The sequence below is a fragment of the Canis lupus genome, chromosome 6 (genome assembly GCF_011100685.1).
Source record: "Canis lupus familiaris isolate Mischka breed German Shepherd chromosome 6, alternate assembly UU_Cfam_GSD_1.0, whole genome shotgun sequence".
Classification (NCBI taxonomy): domain Eukaryota; kingdom Metazoa; phylum Chordata; class Mammalia; order Carnivora; family Canidae; genus Canis; species Canis lupus.
The window spans coordinates 41,987,845-42,010,352 of record NC_049227.1 but is presented as its reverse complement, the minus strand read 5'-3'; the positions used below and the strand labels follow the sequence as shown (position 1 = coordinate 42,010,352).

At 54.0% G+C, this 22,508-nt stretch overlaps 1 protein-coding gene across 1 annotated transcript; it reads left to right on the top strand.

Annotated features, from left to right (window-relative positions):
* Positions 1 to 2,168: 2,168 nt before the first annotated feature.
* On the top strand, positions 2,169 to 6,625 carry PROK1 (prokineticin 1). Its single transcript, XM_038538946.1, has 3 exons — positions 2,169 to 2,240; positions 4,690 to 4,815; positions 6,506 to 6,625. The coding sequence occupies exons 1-3, from the start codon at positions 2,169 to 2,171 to the stop codon at positions 6,623 to 6,625; spliced, it is 318 nt and encodes a 105-aa protein (XP_038394874.1).
* The last annotated feature ends 15,883 nt before the right edge of the window (positions 6,626 to 22,508 follow it).

The following is a 22,508-nucleotide window of genomic DNA, read 5'->3' as shown; positions in this document are numbered from 1 at the left end:
ATTATTTTGGTTCTCACCTCATAGGAGAGTTTTATATTAAGGCAGATAGGTCCATCTTTTTCTGGCGATAAAAATTACTATTAGGTAGTGAACGCTGCTCTGTACCAGGCATGAAGATAAGCTTGTCACACCCATCATCTCATTTAACTCTCTCCCTGCCGCCAGAGAGATCCTTTCAAAGTGTAAATTACATCCTGTCCCTTCCCTGCCCAAACCGTCCAAGAACTCTGGCACACTTGCAGTCAGGTCCCTACCGTGTCCTGCAAGGCTGGTGGGGCATGGTCCCTGGCTCCTGCTCCAACTGTATCCACTTCATTCCCCTGCTCACCACCCTCCTTGCTGGTCCTGGAACTGGCCAAGGAGGCCCTGCCACAGGGCCTTTGCACTGGTTCTTCCTGCCCAGGCCCTGTCTGGATCACTCCTTCACTTTATTTGGTCTTCTCTAGTGTCCTCAGAGAGACACTCACCCCATCCAAAATACCACCTGTTGTTAACTTCTGCTGTCTTCTGCTCCTAATGGAACTCAGCACACCTAGCCATTTTATTATAAACCTATTTGTTTGGGTGTCTATTACCTATCTCCTTACCAGACGAAAAACCACACAAGAGCAGAAACCCTGTTTTGTTCACTGCTTTATTCCCAGCACCAAGAGCAGTGCCTTCGATGGAGTAGTCATAAATAAATATATAGTCAATGAAAAAATAAATAGATGAATATTCACAAAACTCCATGGTGTAAGTGGTACTATCACTCCCATGTTGTAGGTGAGGAAGCTGAGGTTTAGAGAGACTGACAATATTCTTGGGGTCATAAAACTAATGAACCACTTGGGATCAGAAGTCAAGATGTCAACCTCTGGGGTTAGCTCTCTCTGGACTCACAATCGCCTACCAGTGTTTCTGTGTGGAAACTCTATTTCCCTGAGACACTCCAAGAAAAAGGTTTTTGATGGATAATTCAGTTTGGGAAACACTAGGAATTGCATTTCCAGCTTGGTAGCCAAGGAAAGGCTCTGAAAAGTCCTGCAGTAAAAAACCTGATTGAACTTGCATAACGAGTTTCCCAAAGTGTTGACTATAGACATCTTTTATGTATTCACTGGTGTGTGTCACATCTATTACCATACTGCAAAGCATACATTACAAATAATAGCTTTCATCCTTGTGGAGAGAAGCCAACTGTCTGGTACAGGATTCCGGGAGCTCTGTCTGGATTGGCCGGCATGGGAATTCTGGGACTGGGGGCTTCCTCTCCCAGCAGGAGGGGCCATGCCTGAAGTCAACTTCCTACCAGACTGGTACCTGAACCCACTCTCATGCTGACCCCAAACCCAGCGGGGAGGCTCCTGGCTCTCTTTGGCTACACCCTGGCCTGAGCGTGCTCTGCAGAGCCCTGTGCACTGGTTCACCTTTTGCCCTTTGGTTCCTGTACCAAGCGGCACTTGGTATTTCCCCTGAGCCCCTTGTAGAGCAATTCCTCATGTGTGTGTCTCAGAGACATAAACCTCGTCAGCCTGGCCTTATTTTCTCACTGTCTCATACCCCCCATTGGAATTTTAACCTTTTAGAGGAGCTGCGACACTGCCTCACCCATCTGTGTCCTGTCGGCCACCAACTCGGTGCTGAACAAATGGTAAATGCTCAGATAATTCTTGTTGGTTTGACTGCCAGGGGACTGATGATCCTGTATGCTGCATGGTTTGGAGCAGAAAAAGATAAATGGTGATGTTGTAAATCCCTTAATTCATTGCCAGAGCTGCCCCCACCGCCCACCCCAAGCAGAAGAGAAGGATACCCCCCATCCCCCCCAGAGGCACAGAAGACCATGGAATGAAATGTATATAACCGACCGCATCTCTGCACTCCCTGGACACTTAGAGCCACTGTCAACGCCCCCGATGTGTTTGTTCATCTTTATTAGTTTTGATGGTGATTTGATGTCATCAGGGATTCAGGTCTCATGTTCATCCCTGAGATCATCTGAATAGCACTGGTGACGGGAACGGAAGAACAGAGACAGGCACCCACAGGCAGCCTGGATCCGACTGCATAAACCTAGGAGGCGGGAGGGGGCCGGACAGCCTGGCCTGCCCAGGGCGCACGGGGCTGAGCAGGAGCAAGCGAGAGGCAGTGGCGCCGCCAGCGTTGCGCCTTCACCCCAAGTGACCATGAGAGGTGCCATGCGAGTTTCAATCCTGTTCCTCCTAGTGACTGTGTCGGACTGTGCCGTGATCACGGGGGTAAGGCATCCACCTTCCTCTATGCCCTGGGTTTTGGGAGGATGTGGGGGTCTGCATGGGATGGGAGGCTGCAACCACGCGGGGGCAAACCGGAAAAAGCCTGGGGTGTCCGTGGTCAGCCAGCATTGAGAGGGCCGTTCCATACGACTTGCAGATTAGTTCGACCTCACCGCACTAGACGGGATCTAGTGTAAATCAAATCTTATTTCCAATTGCATTAGGAGAACATCAAACATTTTGAAGTTTAGACCTTTGGTAACACGAAGATTGCCCATTGTGTAATAAGGAATTCCTTTATAAAGTTGATTAGCACCTGGTGATTTATCTTTTGTGTAAATTTTGGTTTTCATTTATACAATCTGGTCCACATGTCAAGTGTAATTTACACAGCATGTTGACTTAATTAAAGGCAGTGATCTTAGTAGCTTTAATTGGGGACGTTTAACCTCTGCTTTTTCTACTCTTAAGAGATTGTCTTGAAATTCTTTCCTTCCTTTATTATTTACGTATTTTAATTGTGCCTGGTTCTGATAAGAGCATTTGGCTGGGTGTACCCAAAAGCAAGCATCAGGTCGCGAGTAGAAATCTCCTCTCCTGGGGGGGGCGGCTTCCCCCGCAGGGGCGCTCTGCTGCCGGTCAGATGCGCAACATTCGGGCTGTGGGCGCCCCGGGACCACCCCCAAATGTGATATGGTGGTGGGACCATTCTTACTAAAACAGAGAGTAATACCTGAGAGCTTTCCAGATAAAAGCTGCCAGAGAGAAAGAGAGGGAGAGGGAGAGGGAGAGAGAGAAATTTATTATTTTTCCAGCATCCTTCAACTTTTTACATAGAGAATGGAAATGTAGAAAAATGCCGAACGATTCCTGGAATCCCATTAGTTTTCATGTTCACAGAAAGGAAAACTTCTTTCATCTCCTTTTTAAAGGAAAAAGACTGAGTTTCAAAGATGAACAAATTATTAAAGGCAAGTCAATGCTTTTGAGACCCAGAGCATGAATAACATTGTCAGGGCAAAATTATACCTGATGAATCAGCCTCTGGATCCTCCTAGGGTGTAGTCTGATGATCGGTGAGGCAAACAAAGGAGAGAAGCCACCAAGAGGGATGGGAGCTGTGGGCTGACCTTGATGCCAGGTGACCTCACTGTGCCAGCTCCAACATCTGGCCAAAGGGTGGTGGTAAAATCTTTCTAGTAAACCCTTCAAGAGGACACTTTGAAACGCACAGTGAGAGAGAGAACTAGTGTAGGAGGAAATGCATGACAGACATGGCAAGGAGAGGGGAGACCCAGTGCTGGGGGGCAGGACCTCCCTCCACTCTTCATGCCCGGCTGCCGCCCCGAGGCCGACTCCCAGGAAGAGGCTGGGCGGCATGGGCATGCGCCCCTGCTCCCCGGACCGTGACCATCCTGGATTCAGGGGACAATGACGCCCCACTTCGGTCAGGTAGGTCTGCTTGGCCCTAGCCCTGGGCTTGCAGGGGCTGCGTGGTATGGGAGATGTGCCCTTGCTGGGCTGGAGCCCTGCATGGACGGGCGAATGTCACCCGCGTGTCCCCGAGGGGCAAGCAGGCCCGACGCCCCCACCCGCCCTCCCTGGGGCTGAGCAAGTTGGCAGCTTCCAGTTCCTGCCAGGGCCCACCTAGGGAGCCAGAGGGTGCTCTGGGGCCTTCTGTTGGACATAAAGACGGAAACCAAACCCCACTGCGAATCTCAGCTCAGGAAAGCTACCATACTTCTCTGGAGGTGCAAAGGTTGTGCTTCTCCCGCGTGGCCCCACCTGAGCCTGGAGCTGTTCAGAGGCCTATTTCCCCCAGTTCAGGCTTTTGTTTAAAGCAGGCTTGTGTGGGCTTCTCTACAAATGGCAACTTCCAGAAACCAGGCACGGCTGCTCCGCTCCTGTTCTGGAGCCCAACCCAGAGGGGCCCATCCCTATCTGGGGATGAAGGAGGCCAGCAGAGAAGCATGGGGGGGGACCCCTGTCCTCTGGGGTGCTAGTGTCTCAGGTGAGGCTGGGCTTCTGGTGAGGGCCCAGGCGGGGCCGGCATGGGGAACAGAGGCACCAACCAGGGTGTGGGATCAAGGTTGGAGAGTTTGATCAAAGGACTGACCACCCAGGGGCCTGGACCATCATTGCTCTTTGCACCTCTAGGAATTCAATTCAATGTTGCCAGCGTCCTCTGAGCATTTACCTCTAGGCTGGTCAGAAGAGGAGTGTTGCTTCCCTACTGGGTGGCTGCAGCGGGGCTTGGAGGGGTCCTCAGATGCAGATCTGATCCCCCACTGAGCCCTGAGTGGAGCAGGAGCAAGAATGTGCTGCTTGGGTGTGAGGCTGAGGTGAGGGGAGCTGCCCTCAGCCCCTCCCTGCCACGAGGGTTTTAGATGTACCTCTCCCTTCTGGTGTCCCTTGGGTGGCACTAACAGCACCCCTTTGTCTCCCCTTGCAGGCCTGTGAGCGGGATGTCCAGTGCGGCACAGGCACCTGCTGTGCTGTCAGCCTGTGGCTGCGTGGGCTTCGGATGTGCACCCCGCTGGGGCGGGAAGGAGAGGAGTGTCACCCCGGCAGCCACAAGGTACCGCACGGACTTACTCCAGGCACGGAGCCAGAGACAGCTGGGGCCCGACCCCGATTTTCTGACTCTGACTCTAGTACCATCTCAGGACTGTTGGGCATCCTTGCTTTTTGGAGGAGCCCAGGGTGGAGTTGGGGGTACTAATGACACAGCCTTTTAGACTCAGGGGTTATGCCAGCTGCTCATTCGCAGATGCTCTTGGGCAATTGGGGCGACTGCTGTGGGCCTCAGTTGCCTCAAGTATACGAGGGGCATGAGACAGAGCACCCCTGAAGTCTCTTTCAGATCTGACAAATTCAGATTCTCAAGGGGTCCTGAGTGCCCTCTGCCCCCAGGAACCTTCCCTCCAGAGCATGAAGTAAGACTCATGGAATGGCCTCCCATCCAAGGTCTGGTTAGGGTATGGCAAGCCCCGCTCCCAGGGCACAAGCTCTAAGGAGGCCCTCCTCCTCTTTGGGGCCTACGCACCTAGCTTCCCAGGGGGCGCCGAAGGGCTCTGAGGCCTTTGCTTCTGAACGGCCAGGTACAGGAGCAACTGCAGCCCTGCCGGGACCGGGCGTGCCAGCCACCTCCCCTGGGCTCCCCGTGGTTCAGGGGTCCCTTATGTCCTTGGGGGAGCATGCCTGCACCCAGGAGCCCCGGGTTCTTCTGGGCTCGAGGCATCCTCCTGTGGTCACCCTCCCAGTCCTGACTGCTTGTGGGGAGGGGACAGCACGGGGCAGTCCCTGCTGCCTCGGGGTGTGTGAGGTGGTTCGGCTGTAGATCTATATTCCCGAAGTCACACCGGTGGCAATAACAGCTGATGCTGATGCTTCCCACGGGCCACCTTCCAGGCTAAGTCCTTTGGCAATTAGTAGTTTAAACCTCTTTCCAACTATATGTGGTAGGTGCCATTATTGACTCATTTTGCGGATAATAAACTTGAGATACAGACACTAAAGACCTTGCCAGGGCAGCCTGGGGGGCTCAGCGGTTTAGCGCCACCTTCAGCCCAGGGTGGGATCCTGGAGTCCCGGGATCGAGTCCCGCATCAGGCTCCCTGTGTGGAGCCTGCTTCTCCCTCTGCCTGTGTCTCTGCCCCTCTCTCTGCGTGTCTCTCATGAGTAGATAAATAAAATCTTAAAAAAAAAAAAAAAAAAAAAGAACTTGCCAGTTGTCACACAGCTGGCAACTGTCAGACCCTGGATTTGAACCCGGGGGTCTGGCACTACCTGTGATCATGGCCATCCCTGTCACCCTCCCTGAGGAGATAGCAATGGTCTAGTCTCAGGGTGAGAGTCACAGAGCAGAGACGGCAGCGGCATCCGCATCACCCACCAGCGCTGAGCACGTCGTAGCGGAGCTATGAGGGGGATCCAGTCAACAAGTGTACGTGTGTACGTGCGTTGGGTCGGCGAGGCGCTGCGCCTGGCTGGGCAGCGTGGGGGCTTGAGGAGTTTTAAGGTTGGTGTGGATAGCACAGCGTCGTGGCTGATTACGCCCTCAAGAGCCAGATTGCCAGGGTTCCAATCCCAGCTCTGGAACAAATGTGAGCTTGGTATGTCTCTCAGCCATTCTGTGCCTCAGTTTCCCCCTCTATGATAACTGTTACTGTCGTGCTGGTTGGAGGGGCTGGGCTGGCCAGAGGCTCCTGCCCGGAGGCCCACCTGCCTTACGATGAAGGTGTCACCCTCTTCTCCTCTTTCCCCAGGTCCCCTTCTTCAGAAAGCGCCAGCACCACACCTGCCCCTGCCTGCCTAACCTGCTGTGCGCCAGGTGCCTGGACGGCAGGTACCGCTGCTCCGCAGACTTGAAGAACATCAACATTTAGGAGCCTGTCTGCAGTCGGGACACTCTGGGCCTCTGCGGGAGCCTGGCCTGGGGTGGCCTCTTAGGGATTTTCATCTCTGCCACATGGCCCGGCTCACTTTCCTCCACTGCCCTGACCCCGCTCCCCAAACTGCCTTGCTTCCTAGCATGTGCACACATGCATGGGCGCGTGCACACACACACACACACACACACACAACATGTGCATGCAGACCCAAAGCACACGGTCGGCCAGGCTGGCCTGGGGGTCCCAGCTTCGGGCTGTGGTCCCAGAGGTGCCAGGCCAGTTGTCTCCCGGGTCTGGCTGCCTGAGGAGCTGGGTAACGGGAAGGGTAGGCCTTTCCCTTAGCCCCTGCCTCACCCCCGTCGGCCCCCCTGGGGGTCTGGGTCCGCTGTCCCTGCCCCTTCCTGCATGCGCTCTGCCTGAGGCCACGCTCCCCAGCACAGCGCCTTGGCTGCGTGGCTTCGAGGGACAGGTCCTGGGTGAGCCTCAGTGAGGCCTGTGAGGTCCGATCTGGGAGTTCTTCGTCTTCCTTTGACTGACTAACTCCTCAGTTTCAGGCCTTGGGCCCAAGGTCAGCCCTTCCCGGGGGGGCGGGGGTGCAGTAGACAGTGGCCTCATGGCAGGTGCGGGGAGCCCACCCACTAGGCCGCTGGCATCACCTCCAAGGCCCCTCCGGGCCACACTTTCCCGGTTAACCAGTGAGGCCAGGTCCCACTGCTTCCCTCTCCCATGCAAGTGGGGGCAGCGTAATCTAATCAGCCATTGACATTTTAGGAGGCAGTGAGGGAGTGACCTCAAACAGCTCCTTTCAGAGGATTGTCCCCAGGAGCATGTCTGTGACCTTTAGGATGAGGGGCTTCTGCTCAGCTGGGAAAGGGCGGGAGGTGGGAGGGGAGGGCAGGCAGGGACATTGATTTTGGACTCGGGGAGGCCGCTACCACCCAGGGACCAGGCTGCACAGGCCCCACTCCAGAGGAGGCAACTTTTCTAGACAGCAAAGGCTTCCTGAAGTGCCAAGCCATCTGTCTGGGAGCTGTCACCGGCCTCCACTGTCATCTATAGCAACAGTCCCACTCAGCTCCCCCAGTTGGACCCTGCCCTAGACTCACCCAGGACAGCGCGGTGACGCCAGAAGCTGCGCATGCTGACCTGCCAGCTGCAGAATAAAAGCATGACTGAGGGGCGAGTGGCCGTGGTGTTCCTGCTATGCCAGTGTGGGGACTCAGGGGCTGGGCCGGGGCGGGCAGCACGGGGCCTTTTGGGGTGGGGGTGAGGGGAGCGATGCTGTTGGTGCAATTTTTTTTTAGAAAGTGGATTCAGGCTCCCTGAATGAAGGGTGACAGGCTCTGGGCTGGGAGGGTGCTGCTCAGGTGTGCCGCTCAGACACGCTGGTGGGTTGGAGACAGGAAGGGAGCCGTGAGCGGGCGGCTGAGTGGAGACCCCACCGGTGAGATCTAGATGAGTTGCAACTCCCATTTCTGCAATTTAACCCCTTTTGCTTAGTGTCCAGGACTTGATGCCACTAGATCACCATGTGTGGGGTGAGGAAGTCTGCATCAGGATGGCCCTGAGCCTGTGTCTGAACCCAGGAGCTGGGAGCACCCCCCCCAAGTGCCAGCTACTGTCCCCACGGCCCCTCCTCACCTCAATTCCTAGCCTAGAAAAATGCAAAACATAAGATGAAAGTACATTGTATCCTATGTTTCTCAGAAGAGTCCTAACACATTGTGGTTAATAGGCCCTGGGGCTCCTGCCCTCCCTCACCTGCCTCCATCTGCCAGAGCCTTGCTTAGGGCACTGTGGGACCCACTCAGGCCCCGCCTGGGCCTCACTCAGGGCTCCTTCTCTTTGCGGCTCCTTTGACCGACATCATTGCCTGTTCTGCTGACTCTCGCCCCTTCTTGCAGCTGGTGAACCTCCTGCCCACCCTGCAAGCTCAGGTACTGGACCTGGAGCTACCGTGCACGTCCAGGGTTCCAGGCTGCACACCCTTGTCCTTTGGGTGTCCAGGTGCCGAGCCTTCCCTCATCACGCTGTGCCCTCCTGGGTGAGACAGAGGCACAGATGGGGTGATGACTGTAGGCACAAGGGTGCTCAGGATTTGGTGCGCACTGACTGGCCACCTGCAGCCCCTCATCTCTGTTCCCATCTGGGAGGGGGCCAGTCTGCGGACCCCATTTAAATTAACTGGAACAATTCTCATTTTTTTACACCAGAACGCCAAGGAATGTATAATTGACTTCTGCTCCAGTTCCTTTTTTTCTGAAGACTAAAGAGCAGAGAGGGGAGGTTGGGTGGGGTGAGGTAGGGATGGGGGTAAGAAAAGTGTATTTGTGAGAATTCTTTATATTCAGGAATAGATTCTTCATGAATATAATTATAAGAAGAATCTACTAATAAGAATAATATATCCAAAATAAGAGCGTATTCCCAAAGAATTAAATTAAATCAGGTTTAGGGGAATGGACAGCCTTCAAGGGCCCGGCCCTTCAGGGCCCCCCCTTAGCCCCAGGCTTCCTCCCCGACGGGCGGAGTCTGGTGCCCTCTAGTGACCGCCCTGGGGATGGCCCGGGAGAGTCCGAGATGCGCTCTTCTCAAAGCAGCTGGAGACCATCCCGGATGTCCCCAGGTGGTTCACAGGGACACGCTTCCACCGGTGGAAAACAATCTGTCACCCTAAGGAACACAGGAAAATCCGAGGAATGCTGCCTCTCTGGATCCCGTCGCACCTAGAAGATCCTTTCCTAGAAGCTGCTGTGGTCCTCTGGTGAGACATCTGCCAGCGTCTAGGAGTGGGAGTGGGCGGTCGGCCCCACGAGGAGGATGGGAACCCCTTCCCCTCCCCGTGCCCAGCGCGCAGCACAGGCGCCGTCTTCTGGGCCAGTGCCCCCATCAGCCCAGGATCCGAGCCGGGTGCTCGAGAGCAGTCTAGATTTCCTCTCTCTTCGACTGTCCTTTCTCACTGCAGCCACCGCCAAGTCCAAGCAATCATCCTACCCAGCATGGCCTGTGGCAACTGCTTCCAACCGATTCGCTCTGCCTCCAGTTCTTCCCTCAAAATCCACCCTGGTGTTTCTGCCAGCATCTTTGTAGGCAGTACCCTTGCCGGGTTTGGGCTCCCCGATGGCCCTTCTCAGCTCCAAAGGAGAAAGCCTAGCCCTTGGCAGGGCGCAAAAGCCCCTGCGCACTCTTCCTCTGCCTCTGCCCCGCTCCCCAACAGGATTCTCGGCCTCAGGACTACCTACAGGCTGTGGAAGATGTCACGTGTGTCTTCGCCTGGGCTGTCCCTCTGTGGGGCGGCCACTCAAATGTGCCCCCTGCCCCATCTGCATCCATCAACACGAAAACACTGGCGACACACCTCAGGCACTGGCAACACACCTCAGGCATGCTCTTTGGGAGCATCCATGCCTGCGCCAGCGTCACCCTGGAGAGAAGGAAGGGCGGTGTCGGAGTCCTGCTTGTGTCCTGGGGCTGAAGAGTGGGGGCCAGGGCGGGAGCAGCTGCACAACCGGAGGACAGAAGCCTTACTGGGGGCAGATCCACCCCCAGCCTATCCTCTCAGTGGCCTCACTTCCCGGGACCTGGGCTCTCCTCCTGCCCAGCAGGCAGCAGACTGCATCCCGGGGGCATGACACCCAGGGACGGAGAGCACCCAGGCCTGCGGGGGAGGTGGGGGATGGAGAGGAGGACAGGAGGGGGGCTGGGCCCAGCCCACTGGCAGCTGCCTGCACCACCCTGGGGGCCACAGAGCCCTTCAGTTCCTGAGGCCAGAGGCTGCCCTCTGACGGGGCTGGCTTCAGGGCGTGGGGGCCAGGGTTCTTCTCATCACAGACAAAGCCCAGGGTCTGGTGGACCCAGCCCAAGTACCAGGTGTACTGATGCTTGACAAAGGATGTTGGTGGGTGGCCTGCCCCCCCCCCCCCCCCCCCCCGCGGCAGCCTTACTCCAGACCACAAGCTACCCAAGGCGGTGCCCTCCTGCTGTCTGCCCTGCGGTCGGTCTCTGATGGCAGAAGGGAGCTGGGGGCAGGAGGCTGGGGTGTTCCGGGCTGGCCAGCCTCGCCCACCCTGCTCCCCACAATGTTTGGGGTGGAGATCCTGGACCTGGACGGGGAGAGGGAGGGGCTGGCTTTCAGGACCCAAGCCTGGGTGCGTGGGGTGGATGGGGAAGACAGTGGGACACCCTGGCAGATCTGAAGGGAGGACCCACAGAGGACTGAGAAGTTTCTGGTCACCTGAAGTGGAATCCCAGTTAATTCATTTATTAATTAATTAGTTTATTTCTAGCTTATTAGCTAAGGGGGCCCTTTACTGCACAGTAAACAGAAGACTGTGAGTCTGGACGACTGAGACCGTGGTTTTCTCCTGTGTCTGGTGCCCGGCTCAGAGCTGTGCTCAGTAGACATTTACTGAATGAACGAAAGAGCAAATGAATGAATGAATGACTGAAACAGCAGGAGCACGTCCTAGGAGGAGACAGGCTGGCGACAGAGTCCCAGGGGCCTCTGGGATGTGGGGTCTGTAGCTGCTGCTCCCACAACCCAGGGCTCACCTCCCGGTGCCCTGGAAGTTTCTCTGTCAGCAGAGGGGCGCCCTCTGAGGTCCTGGGCATGGGGAGAGCCATACACGAGGCCACCGGAGCCCCGAGAGACCAGGGTGTGCCCCGGAGGGCAGATCAGGAGCGGGAAGGGCAGGATTGCCCTCTGTGGGCCAGAGCATCTTCAATTATTCAAATCATGTTTACTCTTGTTGGATGGACTTTGGCGTAGCAGGAACAAAGACCAAAGGGGACCGTCTCCTGTGAGAGACTGGTAGTTGAAGGTAGGGCAGAGGAAGGGGGCCGGCTGGCCCGGGGAGGAGGTCGCCCAGTGGGCCTGGCCCTGGGGGGGCGGGGGGCCTCGGGGAGCCAGCTGTGCCAGCCCGGCAGCCCTCCCCGTGGAGACTCGAGGTGCAGCCAGGGCCCCGCATCCGCCTGGAGCTGTCCTCAGGCCTCCAAATACTAGCGGATTCAGGGGGAGGACTCGGTGCTCTAAGCCCTGGACTTGAGCTGGTGGATGGGGAGCGCATGTGTGTGTGTGTGTGTGTGTGTGTGTGTGTACGTCTCCCCCAGGGACTCCTCCCTTCTGGCCAGGCTGGCCCAGCAGGAGGCCTCCCTCAGCCAAAGAGAAAGGTCAGCTCAGGGGGGCTCCAGGGCTGGGGACTCACCTCAGAGTGGAGTTTGCACAGCAAACACGCTGTTCTACTTCCACGACTGCGTATTTACCTCTAGTGACTTTGGCTGGGGGACGGGTTGCGGTAGGGCCAAGGCCTCCAGGCCCCCAAAGGCCATACTTGGCATTCTCACTCTTTCAGAGCTTTGACAATGATAAATCCTCGGGTGGAGAAATTGCTACTTGAAAATCTGCCGCGTCCCATCTTGGACCAACCCAAGAGTCAACCTGGAGAATTTGCCTGGGGTGTACCCAAAACTCAGATCCCATCAGACGACTCTTGGTTTGGGCTCAGGTCGTGATCTCAGGGTCACAGGATGGAGCCCTCAGCACAAGTTTGTTCCGGTTTTCCCTGCACCTCACATCCCCACTTTCTCTTTCTCTCTCTCAAATAAATAAATAAATAAAATAAATGTAGGAAAATAGAGAGTGACTGTTGGTGGGTACACAGTTTCTTTTTGGGGTGGCAAGAATGTTCTAAAATTAGGTTGTGGCGATGGTTGCCTAACTGTGAATATCTAAGGACTATGGAATTATGCAAGTTAAACGGATGAATTCGTATGGGATGTGAATTATGTCACAAAAAAGCTGTTTAAAGAAAATCAATATTAAAATCCATAAAGTAAAAATAAGACAAGATAGCTTTCCAGCTTCGGTTGGCGGGGTGTGGCCAGCGTGTCCAGGCCGAAGAGAATGAGGCCCGCCCCGTGTCAGCACTGCTCGCGGCTGCACGAAATGCCCTGTGTTCCGTGGAACCAGGGCTTGGCTGCTGAGGTTTGGGGTCTACAGGCAGCTCGGAGGTCCTCAGGGTCTCAGGCACAACAGGACTAGGACATCCAGGCTGGCGGATGATTTGGCGCCCCTTCCTGTTCACTGGACATTTATCTTGTGGGCTGGGGAGAAGTGCGTGGTTTTCTAGACCGGAGGGCTCCTTGAATGGGATACTAAGCTGTTTACAATTTGGATAATAGAAGGCATCCCTCGCTGGCGGTGCGGAAGCGCTGTCCTGTGCGCTGTGCAGTCTGGGCTTTCGGTTCATGTGCCTGCATCTTAAAACGGGTGGCAGCCGCCTTGCTCAGAGTCAAAGGGGCTCGCTCAGGGAGTGACACGTCCAGTAGCTGCCCTCAGGCCCTGCACAGCGCCTGCTGCAAAGATGGTCCCACCTCTGTACGTAGCGACTGAGTGAACTGGCCCTGAGTCTCCTCTTTCTTCCACGGGTGTTTTGTGCCTCCTTTATTTTTATCTTATTTTTTTAAAGATTTTATTTATTTATTCATGATAGACATAGAGAGAGAGAGAGAGAGAGAGGCAGAGACACAGGCAGAGGGAGAAGCAGGGTCCATGCAGGGAGCCCGACGTGGGACTCGATCCCGAGTCTCCAGGATCACGCCCTGGGCTGAAGGCAGGCGCTCAACCGCAGAGCCCCCCCCGGGATCCCCTTGTGCCTCCTTTAGAGCCATACCCTGGACAGCTGACCTTGGGGGCAAACGAGGCTGAAATACGACCCATTCGCTGTCCAGTCCTGGGCGGGAGCCTGAAGCCAGCAAGTCACTGAAGAACAACTTTCAGGTCGTGCCAACCTTAAAAATCAAACAACAAAGGTCATCCAGCAGCAAATGAGCGTATTTGGGAACAGCAGAGGAATTGCCATCTGGGACAAGCCGACTCTGGCGAGCCACGGGCAAGTCTGGAGAACACAGGAGGACAGCGTCCTGTCATTGAGGAAAGGGGGGAAATTGGGAGAGGTCATTCTAAACGCACTTGTTGGGGCAGCCCTGGTGGCTCAGCGGTTTAGCGCTGCCTGCAGCCCAGGGCGTGATCCTGGAGACCCTGGATAGAGTCCCATGTCAGGCTCTCTGCATGGAGCCTGCTTCTCCCTCTGCCTGTGTCTCTGCCTCTCTCTCTCTCTCTGCATCTCTATGAATAAATAAATAAAATCTTAAAAAAAAAATAAATGCACTCGTTGGAGGAAAATGAGGGTCGGAAACAGTGGCAGCTTCTCTCGGGCTGCAGGCAGAGCAGTGGGCTGTTGCCAGGCCGAGGAAGTCTTCCTCCTGTCAGACGAGGCGAGTTCGAGGGTGCTCCTGAGACCTCTGCCTTCTGGCTCTGGACCCCATTTGAATGAATTTTCTTCTGTTCATTTCCATGGCGGGGAAAGACTAGGCCTCCTGCTCAGCTCTGTTGAGGCCCCTTTGGACCACCACTGAGGCCCTCCCCGCAAGGTGCATGAAGAGAGGGCCTGCTGGGGCCTGCAGCCAGCTACGGGCCTCAGAGCACAGAGGGTGGGCCCCAGAAGACCCTCGGCCATCCCTCGGGAGGAGGGGCATGGTGAAAGGCCCTGTGTCCAGAAGATTCTCTTACCTTCGCCCCTGCCAGCTGGGAAGTCCCCGTTGCCCATGGGTCACAGGGACATCTGTCATCCAAACATTAGTGGACCTTGGAAGAAAAACCTGGGTGGTGTTCTCAAAAGGGACTGGAGCCCTCGCCCCGCCAGCACCTCCCCTGGCCTGTCGAGGACAGGGGAGCCTTTACTTTGGGGCCGGAGATTCCTGGGGAGGATGAAAAGGGTCTAAAGAGAAAGACTGATGAGTGAGAAGCCGTGGGCACATTTCTGACAGAGAGAAGGCAGCGAGGAGCCTGTGAAAATCCGTCACAAAGCTAGGCCCAGAAGACTAAGTAAACAAATATGTTGAATGGCAGCTTGACATTTTCTTGTCATCTTGCATTTTGCTCTGTTGGCATTCCTCGGGGAATTAGCAGCGACTTACCCCGTTTATGCTTCTCGAAAGGCGGAGCAGCACAGTGGTGGGTGGCGTAGTTGGCAGGTTCAGACCCTGGTCAGGCTACTTGCTAGCAGAGGGACTTTGGGCGAATTGCTAAACTTGCCTCAGTCTCCCCATCCGTAAAATGGTACTGACAGTAATAGTACCTGCCTCTAAAGGGTTGCTGTGCTACTGTGTGCAGAGCGCGTAGGACAGGCTGTGCACGCCGAAGCACACCCGGCCTGCTTTATGCTTTCTTTTTCTTAAGATTGTAGTTATTTATTCATGAGAGACACAGAGAGAGGCAGAGACACAGGCAGAGGGAGAAGCAGGCCCCGTGCAGGGAGCCTGACGTGGGACTCGATCCCGGGACCCCAGGATCATGCCCTGAGCTGAAGGCAGATGCCACCGCTGAGCCACCCGGGCGTTCCGCTTTATGCTTTTTTGTTTATTAATGAAAACATCTTGGACAGCCAGCGCTGGGATCCCTCTGCCTGGCGCCTGTGCCTCTTGGAACCAGCTCACCAAGCCGGTTTACCTGGAGGCGCCTCCTGGACGTGCTTCAGTTCTTCAGAATTGGAACGTGTCAGAAGAAATTACAGTTTGTCCAGGTCGTGTTCTGTTAATATTATGAAGGTAAGAGGCACAGGTTTATGTAGGCAAAGCTCACTAACAACTCCCTTTGGGAACACAGATACGCAAATCTTATCTGAGTGCCTCTTAATACCTTGCTTAAACATATGAGTCACTGTTTTAAAGTAATGTTTGCTCAATATGAGCCATGATCTTAATACTGCGCTATTCAGATTTTTTTTTTTTTCTAGAGAAAAGCATAAGGAGAGTGGGCTCTGAATTCTCTCCTGGCTCTTCTTAGATTGGGTTCAAATGGAACCTGCCAGAGACGCCCGGGTGGCTCAGGGCTGAGCAGCTTCGGCTAGGGCGTGACCCCGGGGTCCTGGGATCGAGTCCCGCATCGGGCTCCCTGCACGGGGCCTGCTTCTCCCTCTGCCTGGGTCTACCTCTCTCTGTGTGCCCCATGAATAAATAAATAAAATCTTAAAAAAACAAAAACAAAAACAAATGGGACCTGCCACAGCATGTGTGTCCCCAGAGACAAGTATCACTGTGGCTGGTGGCTGCCCCCTAGAGCGGGAAATGTCATTTGCCCCATAAACCTGCAGCTTCCAAGCATCAGAGTACATAGAAACACCAAAGGAAGATGTCAAAATGCTGAGTCCTGGAGACGTGGAATGAAGGGTCCATGTAACAGACCGTCGTCCAGTGAGGGGCTGCGGGCGCTCCCTGCACCTCCACCCCAAGGCAGCACTGTCCTACCTTGTCACCCTGACCTCGGAGGAAATCAGTTAGGCATATAATGAAATTCTAATTGTCTTTCCAGGGGGCAGCGAGGCTAGTTTCCATTAGGAAACGCTCCGTTCCAGCTGGAGTGTGATCTTGGTGTTAAGACAAGGACGAGCAAGACTTGGCGGGAGAGAAGTGGGCGTGCGGCGGCCGGGCCTGGGTCTGCGCGTCCAGAGCTAGGTTCCAGAGGGGGGGCCTTATTGTGTCTGAGGAACTTCCATCATCAGGCGGCAAAGCAGAAAGAGGAATACAAAGAGGGGTGACGGAGGGGCAGAGAGGCGCTTGAAAGCCAGCAGCTGGGTTCACGCCTGGGAGCTGGGAGGCCTGCAGGTGAGGCCGCCCCAGCCAGGCGGCAAACACGCGTCTTGCACGTGTGCTGCGTGTGTTCCCCGGTCGGCGGCTGAGGGCCAGCTGGGGAAGGGAGCGACAGCGGCCTGGCCTGCCAGATGGGAGGCTCAGTGTGTGGAGGGAGCGTTAGGGAGTCAGGAGCAGAGAAATGGGTCGCAGACCTTGGCTGGGGGCCCCCCACTCTGGAGCCTGCCAGGCCCACGAATGTTGGGAGGCAGCCCCGTGGGCAGGCAGCCATGCTCGCTCCCGGCGAGGGGAAGGGACCAAGCATTTGAGGACCTGCCCTGCCAGGCGTGCCTTACGGGATGGTGACCTCCGAGGAGGCACACTGAGAAGAGGCTCGGCTGAGGCCCAGCGAGCTGGGGTCGGAGGCTGAGAGGCGACTGCGTGCCGTGGTATCAGAGGTCTGCTGCTCCCCTGAGGGCCCGCGGGTTCCAGTGATCACGGGGAGCCTGCCGATGGCCCCCAAGCCCCAGGAGCCCCGGGTGACGGACCCCTGTGGAGACAGCCTCATCGCAAAGCTGGTGTGCTGGGATGGGCTTGGCCCGCATGCTCCAGGGTTGCCCTGAGCCATCGGGGAGCTGGAGACAATCAGAAATGGGGGCCCCCAGCATGTCCTGTGCTCCCCCCAGACACTGCCCTCCCCATCTCCCACCTGCCCTCTCCCCTCCTCGAGGTGGCTCTGTCCTCTCCCTGCCTTCCCATCTGGTGGTCCAATCCCTCCTGGTGACACTGGGACCAAAGCTTCAGATTTTCAGTTCAGCTGTCTGAGGGGTCAGGCAGTTCCCAGAGTCTGTTTGCACATCTAATGCATGGAGACAGTAGTCCCACCGCTTCACTGGGTGTCATGAGCAGTACCTTCCCTGGAGGTGGTGGACACCAGCTGTCAGGTGCCCGGAAGCCTGCGCCCCATCCCAGAGCCCCTGGATGTGCTGGAGAAGGGGCCTGGGAAGCTGGAGATTTTGCAGCTTCAGAAACCCTGAAAGGGACTAAGCAAGGAGACCCCAGTGGCCTACTCTTCTCGGTTTGAGTCCTGACTCTGCCCGCCCCTTGCTAGCGGGATGACCTCAGGAAAGCAGCGTCTCTAACCTCAATTTCCTCCTGGGTGAACAGCCTTCCCACTGGCACTTACTTGACCAGGTTGCTGCGGGGGCCGGATGAGATGGGGCAGGTGGGGGCTGGCACACAGTGGACGCACAGTAAGTATGGACTCTGATGAGTGCCCGAGCTTGTGGATGGAAAGTGCTCTGTTGGCTGGAATGAACCTCTTCTCTTTACATTAAGTGAGTTCTGCAATAGAAGATGGTGTCTGCATTGATCACTCCCCAAAGGGCAGGTATGGAAACTGGACCGAGAGCTTAGGGTGGAAAGAAATAGCTGAGAGATCATGAAATGGGCTGATGGGCGTGGGGGAGCGAGGCTGACCCCTGCCAGCTTCGAGGAAACAGGCCAGGGCCTCCCCACTCTTGGCCATGCCCCCGTCACCCTAACCCCCACTCCACGATTTCTGTCTTTTAAAAAAAAGTTAACAGCACCCCAGCTAGACCCACCCAGGACTCCACTGGTGCCGCAGCCCTCTTCATTCCCTAAACCACCCCGTGGAGCCAGTCTGTTGAGTTCGAGGTGAAGATTTCAACTCAGGCTATTTATAATTCCTGCGGTAGAGTGGGTGTCCGTTTCAAAGCAGTCAGGCCAGATGTCGCCTCCGAAGTTGAGAGGGAGACAAGCATTATTATAAATTAATGTTGCCAGTGATTAATATTTGATATTTTTAACACATTCACCTCAGAGGAAAAAAATCCTCTTTAATTAATGTGGCTGGATGTTGTGCAGTCTGGCCATGGACCAGGAGGGGTTGCAGGACATCTTTGCGTGTGGCTTCAGGCAAAGATCTGACAGCAGAAAATAAGTGAACCCTGCAAAGATCTCCTTGTCCACCCGCCCCTCTGGCTGAGACTGTCAGGTGTGGGCATCCTGCACTTCCCTCCTGTCCTCAGTACCTTCTAGGTCTGGGCTGGAGAAGCCACTGGTGGGTTTCATCAGAGTCTGTGCATCAGAGGCTTCTCTCTCTCTCTCTCTCTCTCTCTCTCTTTTAAGATTGTATTTATTTATTCATGAGACACACACAAAGAAGCAGAGACACAGGCAGAGGGGGAAGTAGGTTCCCTGCGGGTGGCCGGACTCGATCCCAGGACCCGGAGGTCACGCCCTTGGCCAGAGGCAGATGCTCAACAGCTGAGCCCTGCCCCCCCCCCCGAGGCGCCCCCACCTTTTGGCTGTTCGATGACTCTGCCATCAACATGGGTATACACAAAAAATCTAAAACAACAACAACAACAAAAAAAACAACAACAAACAACCCCCCCCCCAAACCAAAAAAACCCATGGGTTACCTTTCTTGAGGTTTTACGTTCAGTGCTTCTGGGTATACATCCAGAAGTAGAGTTGCTGGATCATACGGTAATTCTGTTTAATTTTTTGAGGAATTGCCCACACTGTTTTCCATCATGGCTGCACCACTTTACATTCTTAGCAGCAGTACACAACAGTTTCAGTTTCTCCACACTATTGCCAACATTTATTATTTTCTTTCTTTCTTTTTTTTGATAGCAGCCATCCTAATGAGTGTGAGCAGATATTTCATAGTGGTTTGATCTGCATTTCCCAAGTGAAGAATGACATTGAGCATCCTTTCATGTGCCTGTTGACCATCAGTACATGTTCTTTGAAGAAATGTCTGTTTAAGTCCTTTGCCCCTTTTGTAATTGGACTACTTGTTTTGCATGTGTGTTGTTCACTTGTAGGAACTCTTTGTATATTCCAGCTATGAGGCCCTTATCAGATATTTGATTTGCAAATATTTTCTCCCATCTTGTGAGTTGCATTGTCACTCTACCAGTAGACTGGTAGTGACACTCTACCTGTAGTCACTCTACCAGTGTCCTTTGATGCACAAGTTTTTAGCTTTGGCAGAGTCTAACATATCTATTTTGTTTCTTTTGTTGCCTATGCTTTTGGTGTCATATACAAGCAATCATTGCCGAATCCAATGTCATAAAGTTTTTGAAATTGAAATTTTGATCATGTCCTCCTCCCCAACTATTTAGTGATTCCTTAAAACTGTATTTATAAGGCAAAACATTCATGGTCTCATGATACGTGACACTGTGATTCTGTTTCATTGTCCTGCAGTGGCCTTGTGGTCCCCAGGTCCATGTTCAGTGTCCCATTTGAGCACCACCTTGCTCGGTCATGATGCATGAGCACCATGTGGAGGTGCAGACACCATTGGGAAAGCCCTGATTTCTACCAGAGAACCTTCCCATCCCATTCTTCCTATCTCCCATTCTACTTTCTTCATCTTTGCACCTTTCCAGTTAAAAACAGCCCGAGGTGGGATTTAGGGCTGGCTGTGCCCCCATGTCCCCGCAGCCTCAGCTGAAGGGCTTTCCCTGGAGCAGGGCCCTGGGCTGCTTGAGTAGCTGGTTCTGATGCTGTTTGGTTTCCATCCTCTTCCTTCTGGAAGTGCTGGATGACAAGTGTCAAACTGATAAATATGGACTTTCTTTGGGGAGGTTGTGTGAGTAATCGCCATTAAAAAAAACCCGTTTATTTAAAATAATTTCCGACATACAGAAACAGTACAAAGAATTCCTGCATACCTTCCCCCAGACACCACAAATGTTGACACCTCGCCACATTTGCTTTATTCTCTTCTCTCTCTCTGTATATTTTCCGATCTGTTAGAAACTCTGTTAGAACTTACAGACACAATACTCCTTTACTTCAGTATGTCCCCCAGATCAAGGACATTTTCTTATAATTATTAAAATAAGAATCAGTACAAATATCAAAGCCAAGGAATTGACATCAATACAATACTATTACTTAAAATTTTGATCATGTCCTCCTCCCTAAATACCTAGTGATTCCTTAAAACTGTATTTATAAAGCAAAATATGGTTTCAAGATGCGGGACACAGTGATCTAGAGATGGGATTTGGCCGAGTGCCCAGTCCTTCACCAGCGCTGTGGGGACCACCTTGACTCGTTCCTTTTCCTTCCAGCCCCTTTCGGGAGGCTAGATGGGCTTGCCTGTTGCGGTTTCCCATAACTAATAATGTGCTCTCCTGTGTGCAGGGCAGGATCCCCTCCCTACCCTTCTCCCATGAGGACCTGGCAATTCCATGATGCATTGGACACAGGTTTCCATGGCTTAGGGTGTCTACTGTGAACTAGTAGAGTGAATTTTGGAAGCTGGGAGCGATTCTTCCCCAAAAGTTCTGCTGACCAGGGTGGTGGACAGGCTAGTATATCATTCATAGAGATCACTTGGGGGCAGGAAGGGATAAGGGTGGGGAGATTTTACAAATGGGCAGGGCAGCCTTCTGATGCATTTTCCAGGTCTCTACCCTCTCAAGGTCGCTCCCAGTTGAGCCTTTGCTGTCCCTGAGTCCTGCATTAAAGACCCCAAGACCCCTTCATCTTCAGCCTGAGACTTGTCAAGTGTGGACACAGTGTGATCCTCTTTGCTGATGTGCAGAGCTTTGGTGCTGTGAGAGTCATGTGTTCAACTGAGAGCCTGTGCAGTCAAGAATCAAGACCCAAGTTTGCATCTCAGATCCATTTGTTATCAGCTGAGTGACTTGGAAGGTCAGTGAGCTTTCCTAAGCTCCTGCCCACTCATCTGTGGAGGCATTTTTAAGGGCTGACACATAGTGTCGGGCACTAGGTAATCACATGATACCTGTTATAGTAGTATGGCTGAATGATACTTGGTTGGAGATACTGATTAATGATTTTTTAAAAATTCTCTCACTGAGGTACCCGGGTGGCTCAGCGGTTGAGCATCTCCCTTCAGCCCAGGGCGTGATCCCGGGGTCCTGGGATCAAGTCCCAATTGGGTTCCCTGCAGGGAGTCTGCTTCTCCCTCTGCCTGTGTCTCTGCCTTTCTCTCTGTGTCTCTCATGAATAAATAAATAAAATCTTAAAAAAAATCCTCTCATTTTCTCCTTTCTCTTTTCCTCAGAAGAGGAAAAGCCAACACTGCTCCTTTTTTCTTTTCTTTTTTTTTTTTTTTTGCCTCTGTGAAGATGTACTGAGAGCAGAAAGCAGAGGCGGAAAAAAAAAAAAAAAAAGAAAGCAGAGGCGACCTGTAGGACTTCCAGGTCAGGATGTCGTTGCCTGAAGCCTAGGGCTTTAGGGGAACTTAGGGCTCCTCGGAGGGTGTAGAAGGAAGAGGTGGGGGAGACAGGCGGGTCCTAAGTGGCGAGGACCTGGGACCTGCTTCCGGGTGGTGGCCCAGAGGGGTGGCAAGACCAGAGAGGAGTGACTGTGTGGCCTGTCTCAGGGAGTATGAGGCCGCCTCCAGAAGGCTAGACTGGCCCAGGTTGGGCATGGAGGCAGCAGGGGCCCAGGCAGGGGTGAGGAAAGACCACCGGGCACGTCCTGGAAACTCGGCATGCTGGGGAGTCATGTGTGCAGAGGCACCTCTGCAGCACTATGCAAAAATGACTGATTAATTTGCCCCCTCCGCCTGGAGGGACAACGCAGAAATTCAGTTGATTTCTCTAACAGGAAAAGAACTGATGCTTTGTACATACCTGAGATTCAGACCTGCTCCATGAGCTTGTGACCTGCACATTCGAGGCTGGGAGTGACTTGGCCAAGGTCAGGTAACAGCAGTCATTTATGACTCACAGAAATCCCAACACATGGACTGTCTGTCTTTGATCCTAACATGAACATCTCAGTATCAGAAAAGAAAACTGAGGCGCCCAGAAATTAAGGGACTTGCTCAAGGCCACACCACCACATGGCAGGCCCAGGATTGAGGCCCAGGATAGTCACATCTGTACTTTCCAGAAACCACGCTCCCCTGTCAACTGGCTGCTTGCAGGGGGAGATGTATGTCCCTTTGGATTTCTCCCTCTACTGCTTATCACAGCAGGGTCACATATGGGATCAAATCTTTCCCCACCTGACTGTGGGCTCCCCAGGCATGGAGATGACACCAGCTCCATACCTCTGTGGCCATTGTGAGCACGTAGAAGATGCTCAAGATACTGAGTTGAACCGACTTTGTTGCTGCTTATGTCTGAGTGGAGATCACAGGGGGTTGGTTACCCAGGATAGCTTGTCCCCAGGCCCTGATTTTGTTTTGCCATTTTTGTGAGTCCGTCCCCAGGCACAAAGA

What these genes read in the sequence shown, in the direction of transcription:
- PROK1 (XM_038538946.1), top strand. Translation starts at nt 2,169, where the DNA reads ATGAGAGGTGCCATGCGAGTTTCAATCCTGTTCCTCCTAGTGACTGTG. An exon ending in ACTGTGCCGTGATCACGGGG is followed by an intron (nt 2,241 to 4,689) that starts GTAAGGCATCCA and finishes CTCCCCTTGCAG; the next exon opens with GCCTGTGAGCGGGATGTCCA. An exon ending in GTCACCCCGGCAGCCACAAG is followed by an intron (nt 4,816 to 6,505) that starts GTACCGCACGGA and finishes CTCTTTCCCCAG; the next exon opens with GTCCCCTTCTTCAGAAAGCG.